This window comes from Pristiophorus japonicus, chromosome 12 (genome assembly GCF_044704955.1).
Source record: "Pristiophorus japonicus isolate sPriJap1 chromosome 12, sPriJap1.hap1, whole genome shotgun sequence".
Lineage (NCBI taxonomy): Eukaryota > Metazoa > Chordata > Chondrichthyes > Pristiophoridae > Pristiophorus > Pristiophorus japonicus.
In genome coordinates, this window is record NC_091988.1 from 79580521 (window position 1) to 79605928 (window position 25408).

Sequence of the window (25408 nt, forward strand, 5' to 3'; positions counted from 1 at the left end):
AGTTAAAGCACATGGGATTGGGGGCAGTGTGCTGGCGTGGATTGAGAACTGGTTGGCAGACAGGAAGCAAAGAGTGGGAGTAAATGGGTACTTTTCAGAATGGCAGGCAGTGACTAGTGGGGTACCGCAAGATTCTGTGCTGGGGCCCCAGCTGTTTACATTGTACATTAATGATTTGGACGAGGGGAGTAAATGTAGTATCTCCAAATTTGCGGATGACACTAAGTTGGGTGGCAGTGTGAGCTGTGAGGAGGATGCTATGAGGCTGCAGAGTGACTTGGATAGGTTAGGTGAGTGGGCAAATTAATGGCAGATGAAGTATAATGTGGATAAATGTGAGGTTATCCACTTTGGTGGTAAAAACAGAGAGACAGGCTATTATCTGAATGGTGACAGATTAGGAAAAGGGGAGGTGCAATGAGACCTGGGTGTCATGGTACATCAGTCATTAAAGGTTGGCATGCAGGTACAGCAGGCGGTTAAGAAAGCAAATGGCATGTTGGCCTTCATAGCGAGGGGATTTGAGTACAGGGGCAGGGAGGTGTTGCTACAGTTGTACAGGGCCTTGGTGAGGCCACACCTTTAGTATTGTGTACAGTTTTGGTCTCCTAACTTGAGGAAGGACATTCTTGCTATTGAGGGAGTACAGCGAAGGTTCACCAGACTGATTCCCGGGATGGCGGGACTGACATATCAAGAAAGACTGGATCAACTGGGCTTGTATTCACTGAAGTTCAGAAGAATGAGAGGGGATCTCATAGAAACGTTTAAAATTCTGACAGGTTTAGACAGTTTAGATGCAGGAAGAATGTTCCCAATGTTGGGGAAGTCTAGAACCAGGGGTCACAGTCTAAGGGATAAGGGGTAAGCCATTTAGTACCAAGATGAGGAGAAACTTCTTCACCCAGAGAGTGGTGAACCTGTGGAATTCTCTACCACAGAAAGTTGTTGAGGCCAATTCACTAAATATATTCAAAAAGGAGTTAGATGTAGTCCTTACTACTCGGGGGATCAAAGGCTATGGTGAAAAAGCAGGAATGGGATACTGAAGTTGCATGTTCAACCATGAACTCATTGAATGGCGGTGCAGGCTCGAAGGGCCGAATGGCCTACTCCTGCATCTATTTTCTATGTTTCTATGTTTCAATGAACTGATTTGACAGAGGGGGAAAAACAAATCTCTCTGGAGACTCCAAGTCGACAAAGAACCAGAACAACAAAGGGACCCCACTATGTACATTTTTAGAGAATGAGGTACTTAAAATGAGGACTTATCTTTTGTCTGGTAGACTCCGTTTGCAAATTGGGGACATTCATTATTGCAGTCAGTGGAACAAGATCACCACAAACAACGTATCGATCCAAACACATTATCAGAAACTGCAGCGCAGCGGGGGATTATTTATAACATGGATATAAATATGCGAGCTAGAAGCAGCTCAGAGTGTGTGGTACAGAAGCGAAGCGAAGTACAGAACGAACACGGAAGAAGCAGAATCGAAGAGGAAACAATCGGTCAAGGAACCAACGACCACGAACCTGCAATCCACGATTACAGCAACGAACTGGACGGGTGATTGTATTTCTTCAGTCAATTCTCTCAGAAGTCGAGTTCTGTAGGTTTTAGTTAGTTTTTGCTTAATAAAACTGACACAGGGTTAAGCCTAAATTTTGTGCCACGTGCTGTCCTTTTTTCTATAATTCTCGAGGTCTACGAATCAAGTTAGAGTGTAAAAACAGATACCCTCCAGGGACAGTGCAGGAAAGTGGAGTTGAGGTAGATCAGCCATGATCTCATTGAATGGTGGAGCAGGCTCGAGGGGCTGAACGGCCTACTCTTGCTCCTAATTTTTATGTTCTTATGTTATCATGGAGATCGTTCCATACATAGAAATACATAAAGGAAAGAGTCATGGGGAGAGATCAGACAAGGCGACTGAGAGCTTGGCCAAAGTGGTGGACTTCAAGAAGATTTTTAAAGGCAGAGAGAGATATGGTGAGGATTTTCATGGGAGGTGAGGGAGGGATAGGAATGGAAAAATAACTTCCATTTATCTCATCACTAATGGTGGGATCACGCTGTGTGCAAATTGATTGTTGCATTTGCATACATGACAACAGTGACTGCACTTCAAAAGTAATCAATTGGCTGTAAAGGCACTTTGGGATGTCCTGAGGGTGTGAAAAGCTCCATATACATGCAAATTATTTATTTGGGGGATAAGGGAAATAAAAATAAAACATACAGAGTACGTCAATAGAATATATACATACATATAAACTCAATAGGGAAATAAAGCAGAGGGAAAAAATTCTAACAAATGAAGCAAAGGGAAATTCCACTGTCCCATTCAGCGAGGTGGCAGACCCTGACCTCATCAATATGGCGGCGAGACGTGGCCGCGACGTACCCCATCCCGGTGCGTGCGTCTGACGTTGCCGTCACGTAGGTTGGCGTGCTTTGGCGGCGGGACGGAGCGGTAATAATGTAGCGGCGCGCTCAAATGGCTGTCTGATAATGTATCAAATCCAGGGCCAGAGCAGGTAATGTCAGCACAGGGAGGGCAGCAGGGCCACAAGGCCACAGGGGAGGGAGGCCGGCCGGCCGGTCTCAGGGGCACCGACTGGATTTGAAGCTGTGTGTTTACCCCGTTAAATTCTAATTACTCCGTTAAAATCTATTCAGGGACAATGTGAAGCTTTTTTTAAGAGGAGGGAAAGGTTCAGGAGAGGGGGTAATTTTTCTATTCCTATCCCTCCCTCACTTCATGATCTGGGCCTTAGAAAGGGGAGGAACATACAAGAAAACAGTGGGTGCCATTTATATTTTATTCAGATGAAATAGCATTGATTTAATTCTTTAACTTTAATTTTTTGAGCCGTTGTTAAGAATTATAATTTGCATATGAAAAGGGCCTGATTGGGGAGCAGTTGATTTTCAAACGTGTTTTTTATTTTGTTAATATTGGCTATTTAAAAGTTTTTGAGTTCTTCGCTCCAATCTGGAGACAATGTATGTTGATTTTCTGCAGATTGTAGACTTGAACACACAATCTCGGCTGGTACTCCGGTGCAGTGCTGAACTTTCGGTGGTGCTGTATTTCGGAGACGTCTGCTCTCTCAGGTGGATGTAAAAGATCCCACGGTCACCATTTCGAAGAAGAGCAGGGGAGTTATCTCCCCTGGTTAATATTTATCCCTCAATCAACATCACTAGAACAGATTATCTGGTCATTATCACATTGCTGTTTGTGGGAGCTTGCTGTGCGCAAATTGGCTGCCGTGTTTCCTACATTACAACAGTGACTACAGCCAATAAGTACTTTTGAAGCATAAAGTGTTTTGGGACGTTCTGCAGTCGTGAAAGACTCTGTATAAATGCAAGTCTTTCTTGGCTATAAAAGGCTAGTGAAGAAAGGGAGGCTTGGTATAATGTTCCTGTAACTCATGTTTGCCCCCAACTGTGAAGCCTTTGAGATGTTAAATGGTGCTATATATAAATTGAAATTGTTGGAACAGTTCTTATAAAATTCACAGTGGGCACTGAGGGAGTTTTACAAAATATATCTGCTCATCTGTGATGATGTATTTCAGAACCATTTGTAAAATGCTAGTTTCATTCTGACTGCTGCCTTGCTATTTATTTTGAAGTTTCGTCTCTTATGCAGGTGTTGATTCATACAGTTCAGCAGACCCCTATGCTCAAAATTATAAGTAAGCATTCCAGAAATTGTCTCATTTAAAAAAAAAAATTCAACTCCACAAGCTTTGTCCTGTTCTGGAGCAATGATACCAGAGGGCACACATTTAAGGTTATTAGTAAAGGAACCAGAGGCGACATGAGGAAAAACACACAGCGAGTGGTTAGGATTTGGAATGCACTGCTTGATAAGGTGATGAGCACTGTCAATAGTAGTCTTCAAAAGGGATAAATACTTGAAGGAGAAAAAATTGCAGGGATATTGGGGAAAGAGCGGGGGGAGTGGGACTGACAGGATTGCTCTTCGAAAGAGCTGGCACAGAATCGATGGGCCGAATGGTGGCCTTCTGTGCTGTACTATTCTATGATTCTCACCCAATGCGCATGCACACACTGTCCATCTGGACTCATTGGTTTGGGTGGGGGCTACCCTGATTGATTCAACCCCCTTCCTACAAGAGGGGCTCTGAGGTCAACTATAGCGCCTCTGCCTCCGCCATGGCCTAGAGCAGCTGTGTCTGCATAGACCGGATGTCCAACCTCTCACTTTCCTCATCTGTGTCGCTCTGTACTACACCGCAGGTGCATTTTGCAAACGGCCACCATCTGCACACTTACTGTCAAAAATACTCCTCGCATCCTGTAGCAAAAAGGCTGGGTCTGCTCACAGGCCAACATCACTCTTGTCTCGAGCAGCCAACCTTCCAGGATTGCCCTGGAATCTCCAGCGATTGAAGGTCAATCTCGTGGACACTCCTGCGAGCACAAACCCAACAGAAAAATCAACGGGGCAAGAATAAGTATATTTCTTTCATATTCTTTGAATAGTTTTGCTCATTAGTCATAGAAATATTGGAAATGGGAGGGTGGGGGGCGGGGGTGGAGGGAAGGATGTTTGTCTGTGCAGCGCTGTTCAAGGCAGGAGGTCTTGTGATAAAATCTCTGGAGCGAGTGTGCAACCATCATGCTGCCATCAAGTTAAATTGGCAAATTACTTCTGAAAGCCAGTTAACATTGTGTGTGTTGGAATTAAATTTTTAATAAGTGATCGAGGTGGTGGTATTGCTTGATTGCAAGGGGGAAACCATTTTTGGATTTGGCAAGGAACTTTTATAAAAAAAAAACACAGAGAACATACACAACTTGTAGCAGCTGTACTTTCACAACTCAGAAAGCATCGGCAGTGTCCAGAGTGTCACAGGGTGACGTGCCGTTAAAACGGCATCCTGCACAGTTTTGGTCTCTTTTTGGTCGAAGATCAGCCATGATCTTATTGAATGGTGGAGCAAGCTCGAGTGGGCCTTATGGCCGACTCCTGCTCCTAATTCTTAGGTACTGTGCTTTTCATAGTACTGTACCTTCATGCTAGGGAATGTGGTTGGTTTAGCATTGATGTTGAGCTTCAGACCAAATCTTTAGTCCCCTTTGCAGACTGAAATAAGAGCAAAACACAAAAAGCACTGATTGTGCCAAAATACATATAAACAAGTGAAGGGTAATAGTTAAATATTTCTCTTGGATTTGTTCCTCTCTATCGCCAGACAACTGGCTGACTATCAATAGAAACCCCACTGGAACTGTCTGGTTGTATAATAATGAGGATTTTGTTGCCTTTTTGTCAGAATTAAGTTGCAAAGAACTTGGCACTGTCTCCTCTCTTTGTGATTATATCTTATTTCTCTGTGGAGGTTGCTGGCTGTAATCTGCTGCTCTTGGATGCAAATTCAACAAATGAATGCAGATTTATCTGCTGCCAAAAAGATATACATCCCTTGTAGCAGCTTTCTGACCCTGAGTCACAAGTTGCCCTTTCGCCGAAGCGTGGTTGCTGCGCTGGACGGCGGAAGCAGAAAGAAAGCGCGGCAGTCTTATTTTGAAAAAGGGAAGTGGTTTAAATATTTAAAAGAATACGAGTCGATCTTACGTGGCTTTGGGATTAAAGACCTAAGGGGCGAGAAATTCAAATGAATAGCAGCAGCTGTTAGCTCCTGAGAGGGCCGCTAAGCACTTCCCGGCGAGCGCCGCGCTGTCAGCGCCTCCCGAGAACCTGAGTGCGGGCGTAGCGGTGGCACAAACAGTTAGCGCTGTGCCCTCTAGCGCCACCCACTTGCTGACATCAGTGACTGCAGCGCCCCGTTTGCGCCCGGACACGAACTTCAGTGAGATCGCCTGCCTTACCACCTGCCACTAATCGCGGCAGAAAAAGCAGGCGTTCACAGCTGTCAGAGAAGCTCCCGGGGCGCTAATTAAAGGGATGAGCAGTTGGGTCTTTATCAGAAACTGAGATGTGCTTACACTTTATTTCCATTGATTTCACTTTCTTTATTATCTAACGCTCTTCCTGATGTTCAAATTACCTCCCTAACTGTTCTAAGTGTTCAGGTGTTCCACTAGCTTCCCCTTTAAGCACCAGGATGCTGGTATTACAGCGCCAGAACTTCGTTAGCGTCTCGCGCTAGCGCTCCGGGATTCCAGTTTAGCGCCCGAAGAGAAGTCTTCCCTTCGTGCTCCACTCCACTCTGGGGGCGCTGAAAATCAATATCCCGGATGGAAACGGTAAACATCGCCCAGCGCTAAAGTTAGCGACCAGTCAGTGTCACCCGCCTCAACCCGAGCTATGCTGAATTTTTAGCCCCACGTGTGGTCTTCAGGTGAAGTGGGGTTAGCGACGGGAGGGGGGAGGGGAAGTGGAGGGCAATAATTGAATCGGAGCACACCGATGTAATTCTATTGCCATTTTAAAGGCATGAGCTTCTCCCTTTTATATTTTCACTGTAAATTCCTATGTCTGCTTCTAGATTAGAAGATGGCTATCATAGAAATTTATGGCACAGAAGGAGGCCATCATGTCTATATCGGCAGGAAAAGAGCTATCCAGCCTAATCCCACTTTCCCGCTCTTGGTCCGTAGCCCTGTAGGTTACAGCTATGTGAAAGAAAAAAAGACCTTGCATTCATATTTTACCATTCAGTCCCAAAGCACTTTACAGCCAATGAATTAATGTTGTAGTCACTGTTTTGTAGACAAATGCAACAGCCAGTTTGTGCACAGCAAGGTTCCATAAACAGCAATGAGATGAATGACCAGTTGATCTGTTTTTGGTGGTGGTGGTCGAGAGATAAATGTTAGCCATGACACCAAGAGAGCTCCCTTATTCTTCCTCGAGTAATGCCACGGGATGTTTTACACCCACCTAGGCAGGCGGACGGGGTTTCAGTTTAATGTCCCATCTGAAAGACGGCACCTTCAACAGTGCAGCACTCCCTCAGTACTGCACTGGGAGTGTCAGCTTAGATATTGTGATCAAGTCTCTGAAGTGGCCTTTGACTCCAAGGCAAGAAGGTTATCACGGAATCAATATCAACATTGTCATGCTGCATTCTCCCGTCAGTGGTGATGCTCTAGTGCCTCCACTGGTGGGAGGGTGTAATTACTACGTGACAATGTTTACATTATAACCGTAAACACAACAATTTATAATGGAAAATGTTGGCCGCTTTTAACAGGTGAGGAACACCTAAATGTGGTGGATTACTGGTGGAATTTAACCAGCTAAAACTGCAGATTACTAGCTCCGAGCACGAGTAAGCTTCTTGCTGTTTGTCCACTTTAGAACAACAACATTTTGCATTTATATAGTGCCTTTAATGTCGTAAAATGTCTCGAGGTTCCTCACAGGAGCATAATCAGACAAAAATAATTGACATCAAGCCAATGAAGGAGACATTAGGACAGATGACCAAAAGGTCAGCAAGATAGATTTTAAGGAGGGTCTTGAAGAATGAGAGAGAGGCGGAGAGGTTTTGACAGCTGAAAGCATGGCTGCCAATCGTGGAGTGAAGGGAGTCGGGGATACACAAGAGGCCAGAATTGGAGGAGTGCAGAGTTCTTGGAGGGTTGTAGCTCTGGAGGAGCAGTCTACATTAGGACATTAGCTTACAGGTTTATCTGGATCCAAGTGGAAAGGTTTTCAGCCCCAAGTCTACCCTTCATTGGGCCTAGTTGGCTGGCTAATCATTAACAATGTACGACGAGATCCAAATCCTATCCCATGACTTCTTCTTAAAGCCCTCCTCGTTCCTTACCTTTCTTCCTATCATTAGTCTTCAGCTGTGCCTATACCAGCTCTCACTTTTCTTCCATTTTCTGTCCAGTCATCACCAGTCCTATTGTGAAGTATTGTGTTATCTTGTTATTGTGGAGATGCTATATAAGTGGAAGTTGTTGCTCATCTGTACGCTTGTGATTCAATTTCTATTCTGGGAGAATGAAAGTACAACAACCCTTTAATCTAAAGTCGTGCAATTTTGACATTCTAGAAAATTGAGTATTATTTGTCTGAGTCGGAGAGGCCTAGGAAGCTTTTTTTTAATGGTTTCCAAATCACTTTCCGAGTTGATTTGTATGAATTATAGTTTAGAACTTTCCTCTCCTCCCTCCAAGAGTGCTGTCCTACGTGACTCCATCTTGGATGAATTCAAATAGAGCCTTGCAGAACCATCTCCTTCTCCAACTCGTTCTTTCTCAGGGCCTCGACACTATGGGACTCCTTGCCTCTCTCACTCATTCCTTACTCCCTCATTTTCCCAACCTTTATGGCATCCTACATTAGGGCAAAATAGTTTTTCATCAGAGCAGAGGATATTCATTAAAAAGGAAGACTTGCATTTATATAGCGCTTTTCACGATCTCATGATGTCCCAAAGCGCTTTACAGTACTTTATTTTTGACGTGTAGTCACGATTGTAATGTAGGAAACACAGCAGCCAATTTGCACACAGCAAGCTCCCACAAACAGGGATGTGATAATGACCAGATCATTTGTTTTTAGTGATATTGATTGAAGGATAAATATTGGCCAGGGCACCGGGGATAACTCCCCTGCTCTTCTTCGAAAGAGTGGCCATAGAATTTTTTACATCCACCCAATAGAGCAGACGAGGCCTCGGTTTAACGTTTCATCTGAAAGACGGCTCCTCCAACAGTGCAGCACTCCCTCAGCACTGCACTGGGGTGTCAGCCTGGATGTTTGTGCTCAAGTCTCGGGAGTGGGACTTGAACCCATAGTGGGGATATTGAATAGGGAGGAATGGATTAATGCTAGTGATCCACTCAAAGGGTTCAAATAACTTCATAAAGTCACCTGGATTCTGAGATTAGATTGCAGTCCGTGCTCATGTTGTCGTCATCATCATCATCATCATAGGCAGTCCCTCGAATCGAGGATGACTTGCTTCCACGTCAAGAAGTTCACAGGTGGTTCAATGAAGGACCTAAGATTCCAGGTCCCGAACTAAATCTTGAAGGGTGGAAGATGCCTGTGCATGGATTTTTTTTAACGTGTGGTGACCATTGCACACCAGCCACCACACGGGCTTGACAGAGCTAGGTCTTGGTCCAGTGGCAAGGGTTGACCAAGACGACTGGAGACCAGCACTTCTGCACGGACCGAGCGCGCACACATATCGCAGTGTGGGCTGGCCCGTGCTGCCCCTGGGCCCCGAACTCTTGCCTCTCCTGGGCCCCGATCACATCCCTCTACGAACTCTTTCCGCTCCTTCGCCCCGACCTCGCTGCTCCCGCTGTACCTGTCCAACATACCTGCATACACATGTTGTGGCATAACAACCAGATGTAATACATTTTACCTTGCACCATCTCTTTTACAGGTTTCTAGTGTAAGGATTTGCGGCAAGTGCTACTCGTAGCCAACATGTGTGGGCGCACAGCGTGCACGCTGGCTGCTGATCAGATCAGACGTGCCTGTACCTATCGAGACAAGCAAGGCAGGAGGAGGGATCCTGAATGGAGAGCTGGGGACCAAGATAAGTACAAGCCCTCATTCAACAGAAGTCCACATTCCAATGGCCCAGTGCTGGTGTCCCGAAGACACTTTCACAAAGTAATTAGTCTTTTTTCACATATTGTCATTTTATGCTTCTTACTGCTCGGGATCTGAAGATCTTTATGCCGATCACAGTAAATTAAAATGTAGTGGTTATGTTACTGGACTAGCAGTCCAGAGGCCTGGACTAATGATCCCGGAGACGTGAGTTCAAATCCCACCACGGCAGCTGGGGAATTTAAATTCAGTTAATTAAATAAATCTGGAATTAAAAACCTAGTACAGGGTAGCAGTAACCATGAAACGACCCGATTGTGGTTAAAAACCCATCTGGTTCACGAATGTCCTTTAGGGAAGGAAATCTGCCGTCCTTACCCGGTGTGACCTATATGTGACTCCAGACCCACAGCAATGTGGTTGACTCTTAACTGCCCTCTGAAATGGCCTAGCGAGCCACTCAGTTGTGTCAAATCGCTAGGAAAACCTTCACCACACGGAGTGCAGCGGTTGTAGAGGGCAGCTCACCAGCACCTTGTCGAGCAGAATTAGAAATGGACAATAAATGCTGGCCTGGCCAGCGTAACCCAGATCCTGTGTTCCAGGTTTCTGTTTTGCATTCAAGCCAGAGCAGGATGAAACGGACAAATGCAAAGCCAACACGTGCTTTTCCCTGTTGTATTTGAATTAATATCGGGGAGGGGGATATCAACTTGTTTGGTTTTATCTTTCTCCAAAATTTCTCTCCTTTATGCGGAGCAGCTGCACAGGCACCGACTGGTGTGGTTCCGGGCACTGGCTAGCTCTACCACCTCCACCATAAGGGCAGCAGGCGCATGGGAGCACCACCGCCTCCAAGTTCCCCCTTAAACTTGCACACCACCCTGACTTGGAAGTATATCGTCATCCCTTCATTGTCGCTGGGTCAAAATCCTGGCACTCCCTCCCTAACAGCACTGTGGAAGCACCTTCACCGCACGGACTGCAGCGGTTCAAGAGGGCGGCTCACCACCACCTTCTCCAGGGTCATTCGGGGATGGACATTAAATGCCGGCCTTGCCAGCGTGCCCACATCCCATAAACAAATAAATCAAACATTTGAAAGGGGAGAGGTACCAGAGGAGAGGGAACCGTCTACAATATCAGCGAGTATTTGGGCCAGGAAGGGAAGTTGGGTGGTCAGCAGTAATCAAAATTAAAAATAATCATAAGTTCCTTGAGCTCTCCTGCCAGCTTTTATTGTTGACACTAAGAGCACGGCCTAAACTGGCCCTTCGGTGCAAGACTACAAGAATGCAGCTTTGTGGAAGGTGCCGTCCTTCAGTTGAGACACTAAAGCCCAGGATCCAACTGCATGCCAGCACATTGCCCAAGTGACAGTAATTCGTGTGTGTCTGGACTGTGCGGGTTAGCACCTGATTAACTGCAGGGCTGTCACAGCCTGCTCGTAATCCAGAATCCACCCGTGGATCTGTGCTTTCCAATGGGAGTCAGCGGTTAGTGATCGGGGGGGGGCAGGAACACGAGCACGCACTTGAGATGGAAAAGATCATTTTATTTGGCCAGCTGGCTGTCCTTGTTTTGTCAGGATGCGGAGAGTGCGGAGCCTGTCCTGGCAGTCATGCGCTGGGGTCTTATTCCTGCCTGGTTTCGGGAGAATGACCCCAAGAAAATGCAGTACAGCACCAACAACTGCCGCAGTGATGGGATGCTGCAGAAGAAGTCATACAAGGTATGATGCTCAGCAAACACTCGGATCACACCGCCGGCCCATGCTCTTCCTCCAAGTCCACTATTGTTGTATCAAGCGACTACCGGGATTACATAGAATGTACAGCACAGAAACAGGCCCGTCGAACCAACTGGTCCATGCCAGGGTTTATGCTCCACATGAGCCCCCTCATCTCACACCATCAGCATATCCTTCTATCCCTTCTCCCTCTTGTTTATCAGCCTTCCCTTAAATGCATCTGAGCTACTCGCCTCAACCACTCCCTGCGGTGGTGAGTTCCACATTTTCATCACTCTCTGGGTAAAGAAGAATGGTAGAAGGCAGATTAGCTGGACCTTGGTCTTGTTTCTTCTGTTCCTATATAGCACCTTTCAGAACAGCAGAACATCCCAAACCACTTCACAGCCAATGAAGTACACTTGAACTGTGGTCACTTGCACTGCAAGCTCCTTGAGGCTCATAGGAACAGGAGGAGGCCATTCAGCCCCTTGAGCCTGTTCCACCATTCAATAAGATCATGGACCTAACTCCACATACCCTCCTTTGCCCCATATCCCTTAATACCTTTGGAAAACTGAAATCTTACCAATCTCGCATTTAGAATTGACATTTGACCTGGCATCAATTTCCATTTGCGTGTTTCCTAACTTCACTCCTGAAAGGCTACATACGATAAAAACTCCTGCTTTCCATGAAAATGTTTTGAAAACCTCAATAACTAACGCCTCCGCATCATGACAGGGACGGGAACCGACTTTTAAATAAGATTATTGCACGTTTGATTTAGAAACTTTAGAAATGTCTTCAAAATTAGGACTGTCTGTAAAAAAAAAAAAGCCTGTAATCAGCTTAAGGTGTTCTTCGACAGGACCCATTCATTAAAGGACAACGCTGTGTTGTGCTGGCTGATGGATTCTTTGAGTGGCAGAGGCAGAAAAAGGAAAAGCAACCATACTTCATCCACTTCCCACAGACCTGCGATAAAGAGGAGGTAAGAAAGAAAAAAGCTTGCATTTATATAGCGACCTTCACAACCTCTGGATGTCTCATGGCGCTTTATAGCCAAGTACATTTCAAGTGTAGTCACTGTTGTAATGTGGAAACGCGGCAGCCAATTAGCGCACAGCAAGCTCCCACAAACTACAACGTGATAATGACCAGATAATCTGTTTTTTTTAATGTTGGTTCAGGGATAAATATTGACCAGGACACCAGGGAGAACACCCCTGCTCTTCAAAATAGTGCCACGGGGTCTTTTACATCCACCTGAGAGAGCAGATGGGGTTTAATGTCTCGTCAGAAAAGCAGCACCTCCGACAATGTAGCGCTCCCTCAGCACTGCACTGAAGTGTCAGGTACGGATCTTTTGCTAAAGTCTCTGGAGTGGGGCTTAAACCCACAACCTGCGCAGTGGGTAGCACGCTGACCTCTGAGTCAGAAGGTTGTGGGTTCAAGACCCATTCCGGAGACTTGAGTACAAAAAAAATCTAGTCTGACATTCCCGTGTCGTACTGGGGGAGCAGGGGTACATAGATTTAAAGTAATCAGTAGAAGGATTAGACGGGAGTTGAGGAGAACTTTTTCACCCAGAGGGTGCTGGGGGTGGAATTCGCCGCTTGAACGGGTGGTAGGGGCAGAAACCCTCACCACATTTAAAAAGTACTTGGATGTGCACTTAGAGGCCCCAAGTTTCGTCCCGCGGCGAAAACGGCGCACCTCCGAGCTGGGTGCCAGTTTTTCGCGCCGAAAACTGCGCCTAAAAAAAAGTACGATATTCTCGAGCTCCTTGGAGCTCGATGTCAGCTTGGCGCGGCGCACTCTTCGCATCAGGGGGCGGAGCCTAACACTCGCGCCGATTTTCTAAGTAGCAGGGGGCGGGTACAATAGCAGGGGGTGGGTACAATTTAAATTAGCCTTCGTGGTGCCGGCAACCCTGCGCGTGCGCATTGGAGCATGCGTGCACGCGCAGTCTCTCACAAACATTGGCACTCGGCCATTTTTTAAAATATTGCAGAAAAAGTGAAGATTTGTTTCTTGGACCCCTGCAAAGGCTTGTAATTTAATTTTTTTTGATATTTCTGTGTGTGAGGGAGTGCTTTTAGCAGCACTGCTGAATAAATCACCTGCTGAAATCAGTGAGTTCAGCTTTTCACTGCTAAACTTGCAGAATTGGTGCATGCAAATTAAGGACTGTGTGTTTGGAGAAATAAGAGTGCCAATTCAACTTTGCAATGGATCAACGTCCACCAAGAACAAAGATGGCAAACCATTGCATAATACGTGGTGTTGACAATGCAGCATCCATTCTGCAAATTTAAATATAAAACTGTCGATGTGGCTGCCTCTCCCTGTCCAAATGGCCTCAGTCCCCCTCACAGCTCGAAGGCTGCTGCTGTATCTTCGGCTGCCGGCCAGCCACTGACGCCGCCCCTAAAGTGTGGCCGAATGGCCTCAAGCACCATAAAGAGCTGCGTGTGTCAGGTGTTGATTCTTCGGCTGCCGGCCAGCCACTGACGCCGCTGATATCTCATGGCCGAATGGCCTCACGTCGGTCCACTGCTGATTCTTCGGCTGCTGGCCAGCCACTGACGCCGCTGATATCTCATGGCCGAATGGCCTCGGGTCCGTCCGGTGTTGCTTCTTCGCGGCCAGCCACGAAGAGAATGAAGGCCTCCTCAAGCACCGCAGCTCAGCTCGAAGCTTGCTGCCGCTGCCCTGCCTGTCTCCAACATGAAAGGCCTGCCTGAAGCACAGCAGCTCGAAGGCTGATGCTATTTCACACAGGTAGGAACATGGTTTATTTAATCTTTTCTTTGCTTATAAATTTTTATTCAGGTTGGATTTGTTTGTATAATATTTGTATAAGTATAAGGATTGATTGTAGAATTTAATGACTTCCCTTCCCCCCCCCGCCTCCCCCCCCCCCACCCCACCTCGTTCCCTACGCCTAATTTGTAACCTGCGCCTGATTTTCTAAAGTGTAGACAAGGTTTTTTCGAGCGTACAAAAATCTTCACTTACTCCATTCTAAGTTAGTTTGGAGTAAGTTTTCACTCAAGAAACTTTGAAATCAGGTGTAAGTGGCCGGACACGCCCCCTTTTGAAAAAAAAATTCTGTTCCAAAGTGAAACTGTTCTAACTGACTAGAACTGGAGCAAACTAAATGTCGAGAATTCCGATTTCTAAGATACTCCGTTCTACACCAGTTGCTCCTAAAAATCAGGAGCAAATCATGTGGAAACTTGGAGCCAAAGTGCCGTAACCTACAGGTCTACGGACCTAGAGCTGGAAAGTGGGATTAGGCTGGATAGCCCTTTGTCGGCCGGCACAGACACGATGGGTCGAATGGCCTCTTTCTGTGCCGTAAATTTCTATGATTCGATGACTCTGGTGAGAATGCGACCGACCGAGTCACGGTGCAGCATCTCCTGATGGCTCGGCTGACTGAGGCATCTTGTTGCGGAGCGGCACAATCCAAGTGTGAATCCTGGTGTGTGCGGAGCCAACCATTCCCAGCAGGCACGCTGCAACTGGCCCCTTGGTTCCCCGGGTGCAGGTAGCGGAGGGGGAACAAACTAGCCAGCATTTCCACTCTCTGTCGCCATCTAGTGTGACGCCTCCTTGGGCCGGATTAACAGGGGTGGGGGGGGGCGGGGGGGATGGGGCAGTTGCCCAGGGCCTAAGCCGAGAGTGGGGCCCATAAGGTCAGATTGAGGGTAAACAGTATTGATATGTCACGTAGGAAGAGTGGGGCAAAGTGGTGAGGGCTCAGGCGCATATTATTCTCGACTTTGATGTAAACAGACTCGAGACCCCTGTGACTTACCTCACTCATGTCATTTACTGCAGGATGTGAATGGGAGTAGGGGGCCCACGGCCGGGGTACCTCCCGAGGCACCCTTAATCTGTCCCTGACATCCGCCTGCTGACAGGACTAGCCTCAGCCGTGTCGTCCTCATGGTGGAATAGCCTGCTACGTGGTTAACTCTTAACTGCCCTCTGAAATGGCCCAGCGAGCCACTCAGTTGTACAAAACCGCTACCACAAAGTCAGCACTGTGGGAACACCTTCACCACACGGACTGCAGCGGTTCAAGGCGGTGGCTCACCACCACCTTCTCAAGGGCAATTAGGGGATGGGCAATAAATGCCGGCCTTGCCAGCAATGCCCACATCCCAGGAACGAATAAAAAATACACAAGCTGGTCTCCATAGTGAGGGGGAAGGGTGGGTGGGAAAATCTGTTACTTTGCCGGATCACTCTTTTCAGGGTTTTCTTTCTATAACACTTCTGACTTCCCATTGACTGAATCAGTAAGTGTTTAATAATGCATCCTATGTTTTTTACCCTTTGAAACTGTTTATTTCAGGAATATATAAATAAATTGGCTGTTACTGAGTGTCACAGTGGATTAGCGTGTATCTCACTGGATATGAAAGATCCCTCGGGGGTATTCAGAGGGGGTTTATACGCTGGTGTTGTGGTTATGTTATTGGGCTAAATCCAGAGAACGCTGCAGTTCAAATCCCACCATGCTTGGGAAATAAAAAATCTGGTATCGGTATAAGTGACCACGAAGTTGTCGGATTGTCGTAAAAATCCATCTGGTTCACAGATGTCCCTTTTTAGGGAAGGAAACTTGCCGTCCTTACCCGGTCTGGGCCTATGTGTGACTCCAACTCCTTGCCAATGAGGATGACTCTTAACTGCCCTCTGAAATGGGGTAGCAAGCTACTCCATTGATGGGATGGGCAATAAATTCCGGTCTTGCCAACGACGCCGTTATCCTGATGTTGTACCGGTTGATGTTCATCCACCTAAACTGGCCAAAGAACTGGTCATTCATCTCTTGTGCTGGCTGTGGATCTTGCTGTGCGCAAATTGTCTGTTGCGAGTAAAGAATAGTGGCTATTTTTTTTTAAGACGTTGGCTGTAAAATGCTTTGGTCTGGGGAACCTCCACGTCAGAGAGCAGTGGCCAGGACCTAAGAGCGTTGTGTAAATGTAGCGTTGAGGGAGTGCTGCGTCGTCGGGTGAGATGTTAAACCAAGGTCTTGCCTGCCTGATCAGGTGAATGCTAAAGTGGTAATGGAAAGCAATAGGGCTCATATCCTGGAAGGGTGAGATCCAAGGGGCATTTTTCATCAGAACCCTTTCTTGGGCGTCTGCTGTAGCTCAATGGGTAGCGCCCTTGCCTCTGAGTCAGAAGGTGGTGGATTCACGTCCCACTCCACTTAACCGCGAAAATCTAGGCTGACACTCCCAGTGCAGTACTGAGGGAGCGTTTCACTGTTGGAGGTGCCGTCTTTTGGATCAGATGTTAAACCGAGGTCCTGCCTACCTGATCAGGTGGATGCTAAAGCGGTAATGGAAAGCAATAGGGTTCATATCCTGGAAGGGCGAGATCCAAGGGGCATTTTTCATCTGAACCCTTACTTGGGGCTGGAGTTTAAATGCAGGGTGAGGTAAAATTGTCCTGACCAAGCCGAACTGTAGGGGTCTTATGAGATTGAGCAGAGAGGGTCAAAGTGATGCCCAGTAAGGAAAATAGAATTGGCTGTGTTAATGAGATAGAACACCATGACCTCTACCCTACACCTTGACCTCTACCCTGCACCTTGACCTCTACCCTGCACGACCTCACCGATCATTGTGATTGGCCGGGGAGGGGGGTGGCGCGGGGTGTTCCCTACTCACCTCAGTAAACACAAAACAAACCTCACCAAATCACGAGGAGGAATTGATCCTCACCTGGCATCTCTGATCCTGTCTTTTTATAAATGATTTAATTTTGCTGATTGCAATCCCCGCAATCTACTTTTACCTGAATCAGTTATTTTTTACTTGATTAAATTAACCAAGTTCGGATGGTGATTGCTCCCACATCAGCATATTTCCAAGATGATAATCGGAGCGTAGGAGAGAGATCCGTGATTAGCTCAATGTGCTTAATTAGAGAGAGAGAGAGAGAGCGTGAACACTTTCAAAAACAGTGAATCAAGATTGTTGCCTCCATTATACATCTATAAATCTGACTGGTGTAGACAACACTAGAAATCTAGCTTACTAGTTTAAAGTGATAGGCCACCGCCCCCCCCCCACCCACACCCCACGATTGCTTAATCCATAACGGTACTGTGTGATGTGATTTTTAAATCCAGAGGCCGCGCGTACAGTTCCTAGGCTGTGCAGAGTTAACTCAGCCAAGCTGCATCGGTGGTTGAGAAAATGGCAGTGATCCCTGGGCTGGGGGCGGAGAAAAATCAGACATGGTTTCTGCTCCTTTTTGCCGTCCAATAACAGATTAATCAAGGTCAGTCAGCATGGATTTGTTAAGGGAAGATCGTGTCTGACTAACTTGATTCAGTTTTTTGAGGAAGTAACAAGGAGGGTCGATGAGGGTAGTATGATTGATGTAGTCTACAAGGATTTTAGGGAGGCTTTTGACAAAGTCCCACATGGCAGACTGATCAGAAAAGTAAAAGCCCATGGGATCCAAGGCAAAGTGGCAAGTTGGTTCCAAAATTGGCTCAGTGGCAGGACGGTTGAGATGCAGGATGGCAGGGGATTTGGTGACAGGAAGGCTGTTTCCAGTGGGGCTTCACAGGGCTCAGTACTAGGTCCCTTGCTTTTTGTGGTATAAATCAATGATTTAGATTCCAATGTAGGGGGCATGATTAAGAAGTTTGCAGATACAAAAATTAGCCGTGTGGTTGATAGTGAGGAAGAAAGCTACAGATTGCAGAAAGATATCAATGGATTGGTCAGGTGGACAGAAAAGTGGCAAATGGAATTTAATCTGGAGAAGTGTGAGGTATTACATTTAGGGAGGGCTAACAAAGAAAGGGAATACACATTAAATGGTAGGATACTGAGAAGAGTAAGGAGCAGAGGGACCTTGGAGTGCATGTCCATAGATCTCTGAAAGTAGCAGGACAGATAGATAAGATGGTTAAGAAGGCAAATGGGATAGAAACATAGAAATCTACAGCGCAGAAGGAGGCCATTTCGACCCATCGTGTCCGCGCCGGCCGACAAAGAGCTGCATGGCCCTCGGGCAGCAGCCCTGAAGGTTACATATAAACCAATGAACAATGGCAGAAAGGTAAAGAGCATCCGGCCCATCCAGTCCGCCTCACACAACTGCGACACCCCTTGCATAGCAACATTTCACACTCCACCCCAACCGGAGCCATGCGATCTCCTGGGAGAGATTAAAAAACCCAGGCCAATTGGGTGAAAAAATCTGGGAAAATTCCTCTCCGACCCATCCAGGCGATCAAAACTAGTCCAGGAGATCACACTGGCTGTATTCGGTTCCCTGCAGTACTTACCATCAAATCTGCGACAGCCAACAAGAGGTTATCCAGTCCAATCCCACTTACCAGCTCTAGGTCCAGGTTACGGCACTTCAAGTGCCCATCCAACCACCTTTTAAATGTGGTGAGGGCTTCTGCCTCTACCACCCTTCCAGGCAGTGAGTTCCAGACCCCCACAATCCTCTGAATGAAGAAGCCTCCCCTCAGATCCCCTCTAAACCTTCCACCAGCCACCTTAAACCTATGCCCCTCGTAATTGATCCCTCTACCAAGGGAAATGGACCCTTACTATCCACTATATCCAGGCCCCTCAAAATTTTATACACCTCAATGAGGTCTCCTCTCAGCCTCCTCTGTTCCAAGGAGAAAAAACCCAGCCTATCCAATCTGTCCTCATAGCTAAGATTCTCCATTCCAGGCAGCATCCTAGTAAATCTCCTCTGCACCCTCTCCAGTGCAATCACATCCTTCGTATAATAGGGCGATCAGAACTGCATGCCAGCTGTGGCCTAACCAGAGTATTATACAATTTAAGCATAACCTCCCTGCTCTTGTATTCTATGCCTCGGCCAATAAAGGCAAGCATTTTATATGTCTTCTTAACCACCTTATCCACCTGGCCGCCTACTTTCAGGGATCTGTGGAAAGGCATTCCAAGGTCCCTTTGTTCATCTACATTTTTAAGTGACCTACTGCTTAATATGTATGCCCTTTCCTTATTAGCCCTCCTCAAGTGCATTACCTCACACTTCTCCGAATTAAATTCCATTTGCCACTGCTCTGCCCACCTGACCAGTATCCTCCTGCAGTCCATGACTTTCCTCTTCATTATCAACCACACAGCCAATTTTAATGTCATCTGAAAACTTCTTAATCATACTCCCTATATTCAAATCTAGATAATTGACATATAACCACAAAAAGCAAGGGACCCAGTACTGAGCCCTGCGGAACCCCACTGGAAACATCCTTCCAGTCACAAAAACATCCATCAACCGTTACCCTTTGCTTTCTACCTCTAAGCCAATTTTGGATCCAACTTGCCACTTTGCCCTGGATCCCATGGGCTTTAACATAGAAACATAGAAAATAGGTGCAGGAGCAGGCCATTCAGCCCTTCTAGCCTGCACCGCCATTCAATGAGTTCATGGCTGAACATGAAACTTCAGTACCCCCTTCCTACTTTCTCGCCATACCCCTTGATCCCCCAAGTAATAAGGACTTCATCTAACTCCCTTTTGAATATATTTAGTGAATTGGCCTCAACTACTTTCTGTGGTAGAGAATTCCACAGGTTCACCACTCTCTGGGTGAAGAAGTTTCTCCTCATCTCGGTCCTAAATGGCTTACCCCTTATCCTTAGAATGTGACCCCTGGTTCTGGACTTCCCCAACATTGGGAACATTCTTCCTGCATCTAACCTATCTAAACCCGTCAGAATTTTAAACGTTTCTATGAGGTCCTCTCTCATTCTTCTGAACGCCAGTGAATACAAGCCCAGTTGATCCAGTCTTTCTTGATAGGTCAGTCCCACCATCCCGGGAATCAGTCTGGTGAATCTTCGCTGCACTCCCTCAATAGCAAGAATGTCCTTCCTCAAGTTAGGAGACCAAAACTGTACACAATACTCCAGGTGTGGCCTCACCAAGGCCCTGTACAACTGTAGCAACACCTCCCTGCCCCTGTACTCAAATCCCCTCGCTATGAAGGCCAACATGCCATTTGCTTTCTTAACCGCCTGCTGTACCTGCATGCCAACCTTCAATGACTGATGTACCATGACACCCAGGTCTCGTTGCACCTTCCCTTTTCCTAATCTGTCACCATTCAGATAATAGTCTGTCTCCCTGTTTTTACCACCATTATACTTCATCTGCCATTCATTTGCCCACTTACCTAACCTATCCAAGTCACTCTGCAGCCTCATAGCATCCTCCTCGCAGCTCACACTGCCACCCAACTTAGTGTCATCCGCAAATTTGGAGATACTACATTTAATCCCCTCGTCTAAATCATTAATGTACAATGTAAACAGCTGGGGCCCCAGCACAGAACCTTGCGGTACCCCACTAGTCACTGCCTGCCATTCTGAAAAGTACCCATTTACTCCTACTCTTTGCTTCCTGTCTGACAACCAGTTCTCAATCCACGTCAGCACACTACCCCCAATCCCATGTGCTTTAACTTTGCACATTAATCTCTTGTGTGGGACCTTGTCGAAAGCCTTCTGAAAGTCCAAATATACCACATCAGCTGGTTCTCCTTTGTCCACTTTACTGGAAACATCCTCAAAAAATTCCAGAAGATTTGTCAAGCATGATTTCCCTTTCACAAATCCATGCTGACTTGGACCTATCATGTCACCATTTTCCAAATGCGCTGCTATGACATCCTTAATAATTGATTCCATCATTTTACCCACTACTGAGGTCAGGCTGACCGGTCTATAATTCCCTGTTTTCTCTCTCCTTTTTTAAAAAGTGGGGTTACATTGGCTAAACCTCCACTCGATAGGAACTGATCCAGAGTCAATGGAATGTTGGAAAATGACTGTCAATGCATCCGCTATTTCCAAGGCCACCTCCTTAAGTACTCTGGGATGCAGTCCATCAGGCCCTGGGGATTTATCGGCCTTCAATCCCATCAATTTCCCCAACACAATTTCCCAACTAATAAAGATTTCCCTCAGTTCCTCCTCCTTACTAGACCCTCTGACTCCTTTTATATCCGGAAGGTTGTTTGTGTCCTCCTTAGTGAATACCGAACCAAAGTACTTGTTCAATTGGTCTGCCATTTCTTTGTTCCCCGTTATGACTTCCCCTGATTCTGACTGCAGGGGACCTACGTTTGTCTTTACTAACCTTTTTCTCTTTACATACCTATAGAAACTTTTGCAATCCGTCTTAATGTTCTCTGCAAGCTTCTTCTCGTACTCCATTTTCCCTGCCCTAATCAAACCCTTTGTCCTCCTCTGCTGAGTTCTAAATTTCTCCCAGTCCCCGGGTTCGCTGCTATTTCTGGCCAATTTGTATGCCACTTCCTTGGCTTTAATACTATCCCTGATTTCCCTAGATAGCCTTCGTGACCAGTCTGCCATGTGGGACCTTATCAAAAGATTTGCTAAAGTCCATATACACTACATCGTATGCACTACTCTCATTTCCTTTATTAGCAGATGCATAGAATATAGAATATCCCAAAGCAAGCGCTCTACTCTGAACTCTTACACGGCAAGCGAACCCAAGGTGGGCAAAGGAAATGTTTCAAGGACACAATCAAAGCCTCCTTCTTAAAATATAACATCCCCACCGACACCTGGGAATCCCTGGCCAAAGACTGCCCTAAGTGGAGGAAGTGCATCCGGGAGGGCGCTGAGCACCTTGAGGCTTGTCGCCGAGAAAATGCAGAAACCAAGCGCAGGCAGCGGAAGGAGTGTGCGGCAAACCAGACTCCCCACCCACCCCTTCCTTCAACCACTGTCTGTCCAGCTGTGACAGAGACTGTAATTCCTGTATTGGACTGTTCAGTCACCTAAGAACTCACTTTTAGAGTGGAAGCAAGTCTTCCTCGATTTTTGAGGGACTGCCTATGATGATGATGATGAAAATATAAGAGCAGGGAGGTTATGTTTGAACTGTATAATACACTAGTCAGGTCACAGTTTGAGTACTGTGTGCAGTTTTGGTTACCACTTTACAAGAAAGATATGATTGCACTGGAGAGGATACACAGGAGATTTATGAGGATGTTGCCTGGACTGGAGAATTGTATCTGAGGAAAGATTGGTGAGGCTGGGGTTGTTTTCTTTGAAACAGAGGAGACTGAGGGGAGACTTAATTGAGGTGTATAAAATTATGAGGGGCTTAGACAGAGTGGCTAGGAAGGACCTATTTCCCTTAGCAGAGAGATTAATAACCAGGGGACATAGATCTAACGTAGTTGGTCGAAGAATTAGAGGGGAGTTGAGGACAACTTTTTTCACCCAGAGGGTGGTGGGGGTCTGGAACTCACTGCCTGACAGGGTGGTAGAGGCAGAAACATTCATTGCATTTAAAAAGTACTTGGATGTGCACTGGAAGTGCCGTAACCTACAGGACTACGGACCAAGAGCTGGAAAGTGGGATTAGGATGGATAGCTCTTCGTTGGCTGACGTGGAGACAATGGGCAGAATGACTTCCTTTTGTGCCTTCAATATCTATGATTCAAAAACGCGTTCTCTCTCTCTCTCTCTCTCTCTCTCTCTCTCTCTCTCTCCATTGAATTGATGATCTCAGAGACCACAAGGATGGCGTGTGTGGGTAATGGGAAAATTATCCCACAGATGCGAGAATGGGTACGTTTTTGATGTGGCTAAAATACAGAGTAAGGGGAGAGTTACTCTTCGGCCCGTGCTATAAATACCTGCAAATACTTTGCGCTGGCGTTGGCTGGAATTGGTATTCTATTGCCAATTTAAAACGATATTCTCCTTGTGAAAGAGAAGAGGAAAGACTTGCATTTAAAAAGTACCTGTGATGTTTCCTACAAGCAGTTCGTATACAGTAAGTTATTCTGGAGTGCAGTCACGGTTGAAATGCAACAGCCATTTTGTGCAGAGCCAGATCCCACACTCTGCACTTACTGCAAACCCCTACTTATTGCTTTTCCAGTTGATTTGGCAAGTCACTCGCTGGTAAATTATAAAGTTACACAGAATGCACAGCACAAAAACAGGCTGTCCATGCTCCACACCAGCCTCCTCCCACCCCTCTTTATCTCACCCCATCAGCATATCCTTCTATTCCTTTCTCCCTCGTGTGTTTATCCAGCTTTCTCCTGAATTCCCTATTGGATCTGTTGGTGACTATCTTGTATTTATGGCCCCTAGTTTTGGTCTCCCTGACCAAGTGGAAACATCTTCTCTACATCTACCCTATCAAACCCTTTCATAAACTTAACGAACTTGACCTCATCCTTCGGTCTTCTCGTTCCTAGAGAAAAGAGCCCCAGCTGGTTCAATCTTTCCTGACAGGTGTACCCTCTCAGTTCTGGTATCAAGCATTCTAGTAAATCTTTTTTGCACCGTCTCCAGTGCCTCTATATCCTTTTGAGAATGTGAAGACCAGAACTGTGTACAGTGCTCCAAGTGTGGGCCAACCAAGGTTCGATACAAGTTTATAACATAACTTCTTTGCTTTTCAATTCTATCCCTTTGGAAATGAACTGCGGTGCTTTGTTTGGTTTATGGTTAAGCAACGCCTCAATTTTAATAGTCTCATCCTCATTTTCAAATCCCTTCCTATCTCTAATTTCTTCCTGCCCTATAATCCTCCGAGATGTCTGTGCGCCTTCAATTCTGGCCTCTTCAGCATCCTCAATTTTAATCACTCCACCATTGGTGGCCGTGATTTCAGCTGCCTGGGCCCCAAGCTCTGGAATTCCCTCCCTAAACCTCTCCACCTCTCTGCCTTTCTCTCCTCCTTTAAGATGCTCCTTAAAACCTACCTCTTTGACCAAGCTTTTGGTCACCTGCCCCAGTAACTCCTTATGCGGCTCGGTATCAAATTTTGTCTCTCAATACTCCTGTGAAGCGCCTCGAGCCGTTTTACTACGTTAAAGATGCTATATAAATACAAGTTGTTGTTGTTACCTTAATTTCAGAGTGCCGTTTTTTCTCTCTCTCTCTCTGCCCTTCCTTTCTCCTGAATGTGTTGCCTCCTTCCTAAGGCATAGACCCACAGGCAACAGCCTCACTCTGTACATTACCCATAGTGCAGCCTATTCAACTGTAGACTGCATCATAGCTCATCCTCACCTGATGTCCTGCTTTTCTTCTTCTCCCTGCTTCACACCGCAGATGCTGAGGCCAATTGCAATGATCCCCCCCCCCCAGACAGATCGCCTGACTCGGCAGAGTGGGATCGATCCTGGTATTTACCGGGTCCTGGTGGCTCAGTACACATTGGGAGGAGACACGTTGCCCATATTATGTCGAATGTTTGTGCCAGGCACAAATGTCCATCGGGCAGCGGTGCCTAACATAGAGTGCCCCGCCCAGCACCCATGTCCATGAAGGAATCCATTCTCAGTTGATTAATACATTGTCAGCTGTGGCTCAGTGGGTCCCCCTCTCGCCTCTTGAGTCAGAAGGTTGTGGATTCGAGCCCCACTCCAGGAACTTGAGCACAACAGTCTAGGCTGACTTTCCAGTGCAGTGCTGAGGGAGTGCTGCACTGTCAGATGAGATGTTAAACTGAGGTGGACGTAAAAGATCCCATGGCACTATTTTGAAGAAGAGCAGGGGAGTTATCCCTGGTGTCCTGGGCAATATTCATCCCTCAATCAACATTAAAAAAACAGATTATCTGGTAATTATCACATTTCTGTTTGTGGGAGCTTGCTGTGTGCAATTTGGCTGCTGCGTTTCCCACATTACAACAGTGACTGCACTTCAAAAGTACTTAATTGGCTGTAAAGCGCTTTGAGATGTCCATGGTTATGAAAGGCGCTATATAAATCCAACTTGTTGTCATCATTAACCTGCGTCGTCACTTTCTGTGAATTGTGTATCTGTAGCCCCAGAACCCGCTGCTCTCTAATATCTCCAAGTTTGCAGATGACACTAAACTGGGTGGCGGTGTGAACTGTGAGGAGGATACTAAGAGGCTGCAGGGTAACTTGGACAGATTAGGTGAGTGGGCAAATGCATGGCAGATGCATTATAATGTGGATAAATCTGAGGTTATCCACTTTGGTGGTAAAAACACGAAGGCAGAATATTATCTGAATGGCGGCACATTAGGAAAAGGGGAGGTGCAACGAGACCTGGGTGTCAT

General features: G+C 46.4%; 1 protein-coding gene across 2 annotated transcripts in view; it reads left to right on the top strand.

The window, feature by feature from the left end:
* The first annotated feature begins 2458 nt into the window (after positions 1-2458).
* Positions 2459-25408, top strand: part of hmces (5-hydroxymethylcytosine binding, ES cell specific) — a 32791-nt gene continuing 9841 nt past the window's right edge. Inside the window, exons 1-4 of one of the 2 annotated variants that reach the window (XM_070895708.1) lie at positions 2459-2544; positions 9370-9602; positions 11131-11274; positions 12143-12265. In XM_070895708.1, the coding sequence (XP_070751809.1) occupies positions 9414-9602; positions 11131-11274; positions 12143-12265 (456 nt within the window). In that variant the 5' untranslated portion in view covers positions 2459-2544; positions 9370-9413. The other variant, XM_070895707.1, reaches the window with a different exon arrangement.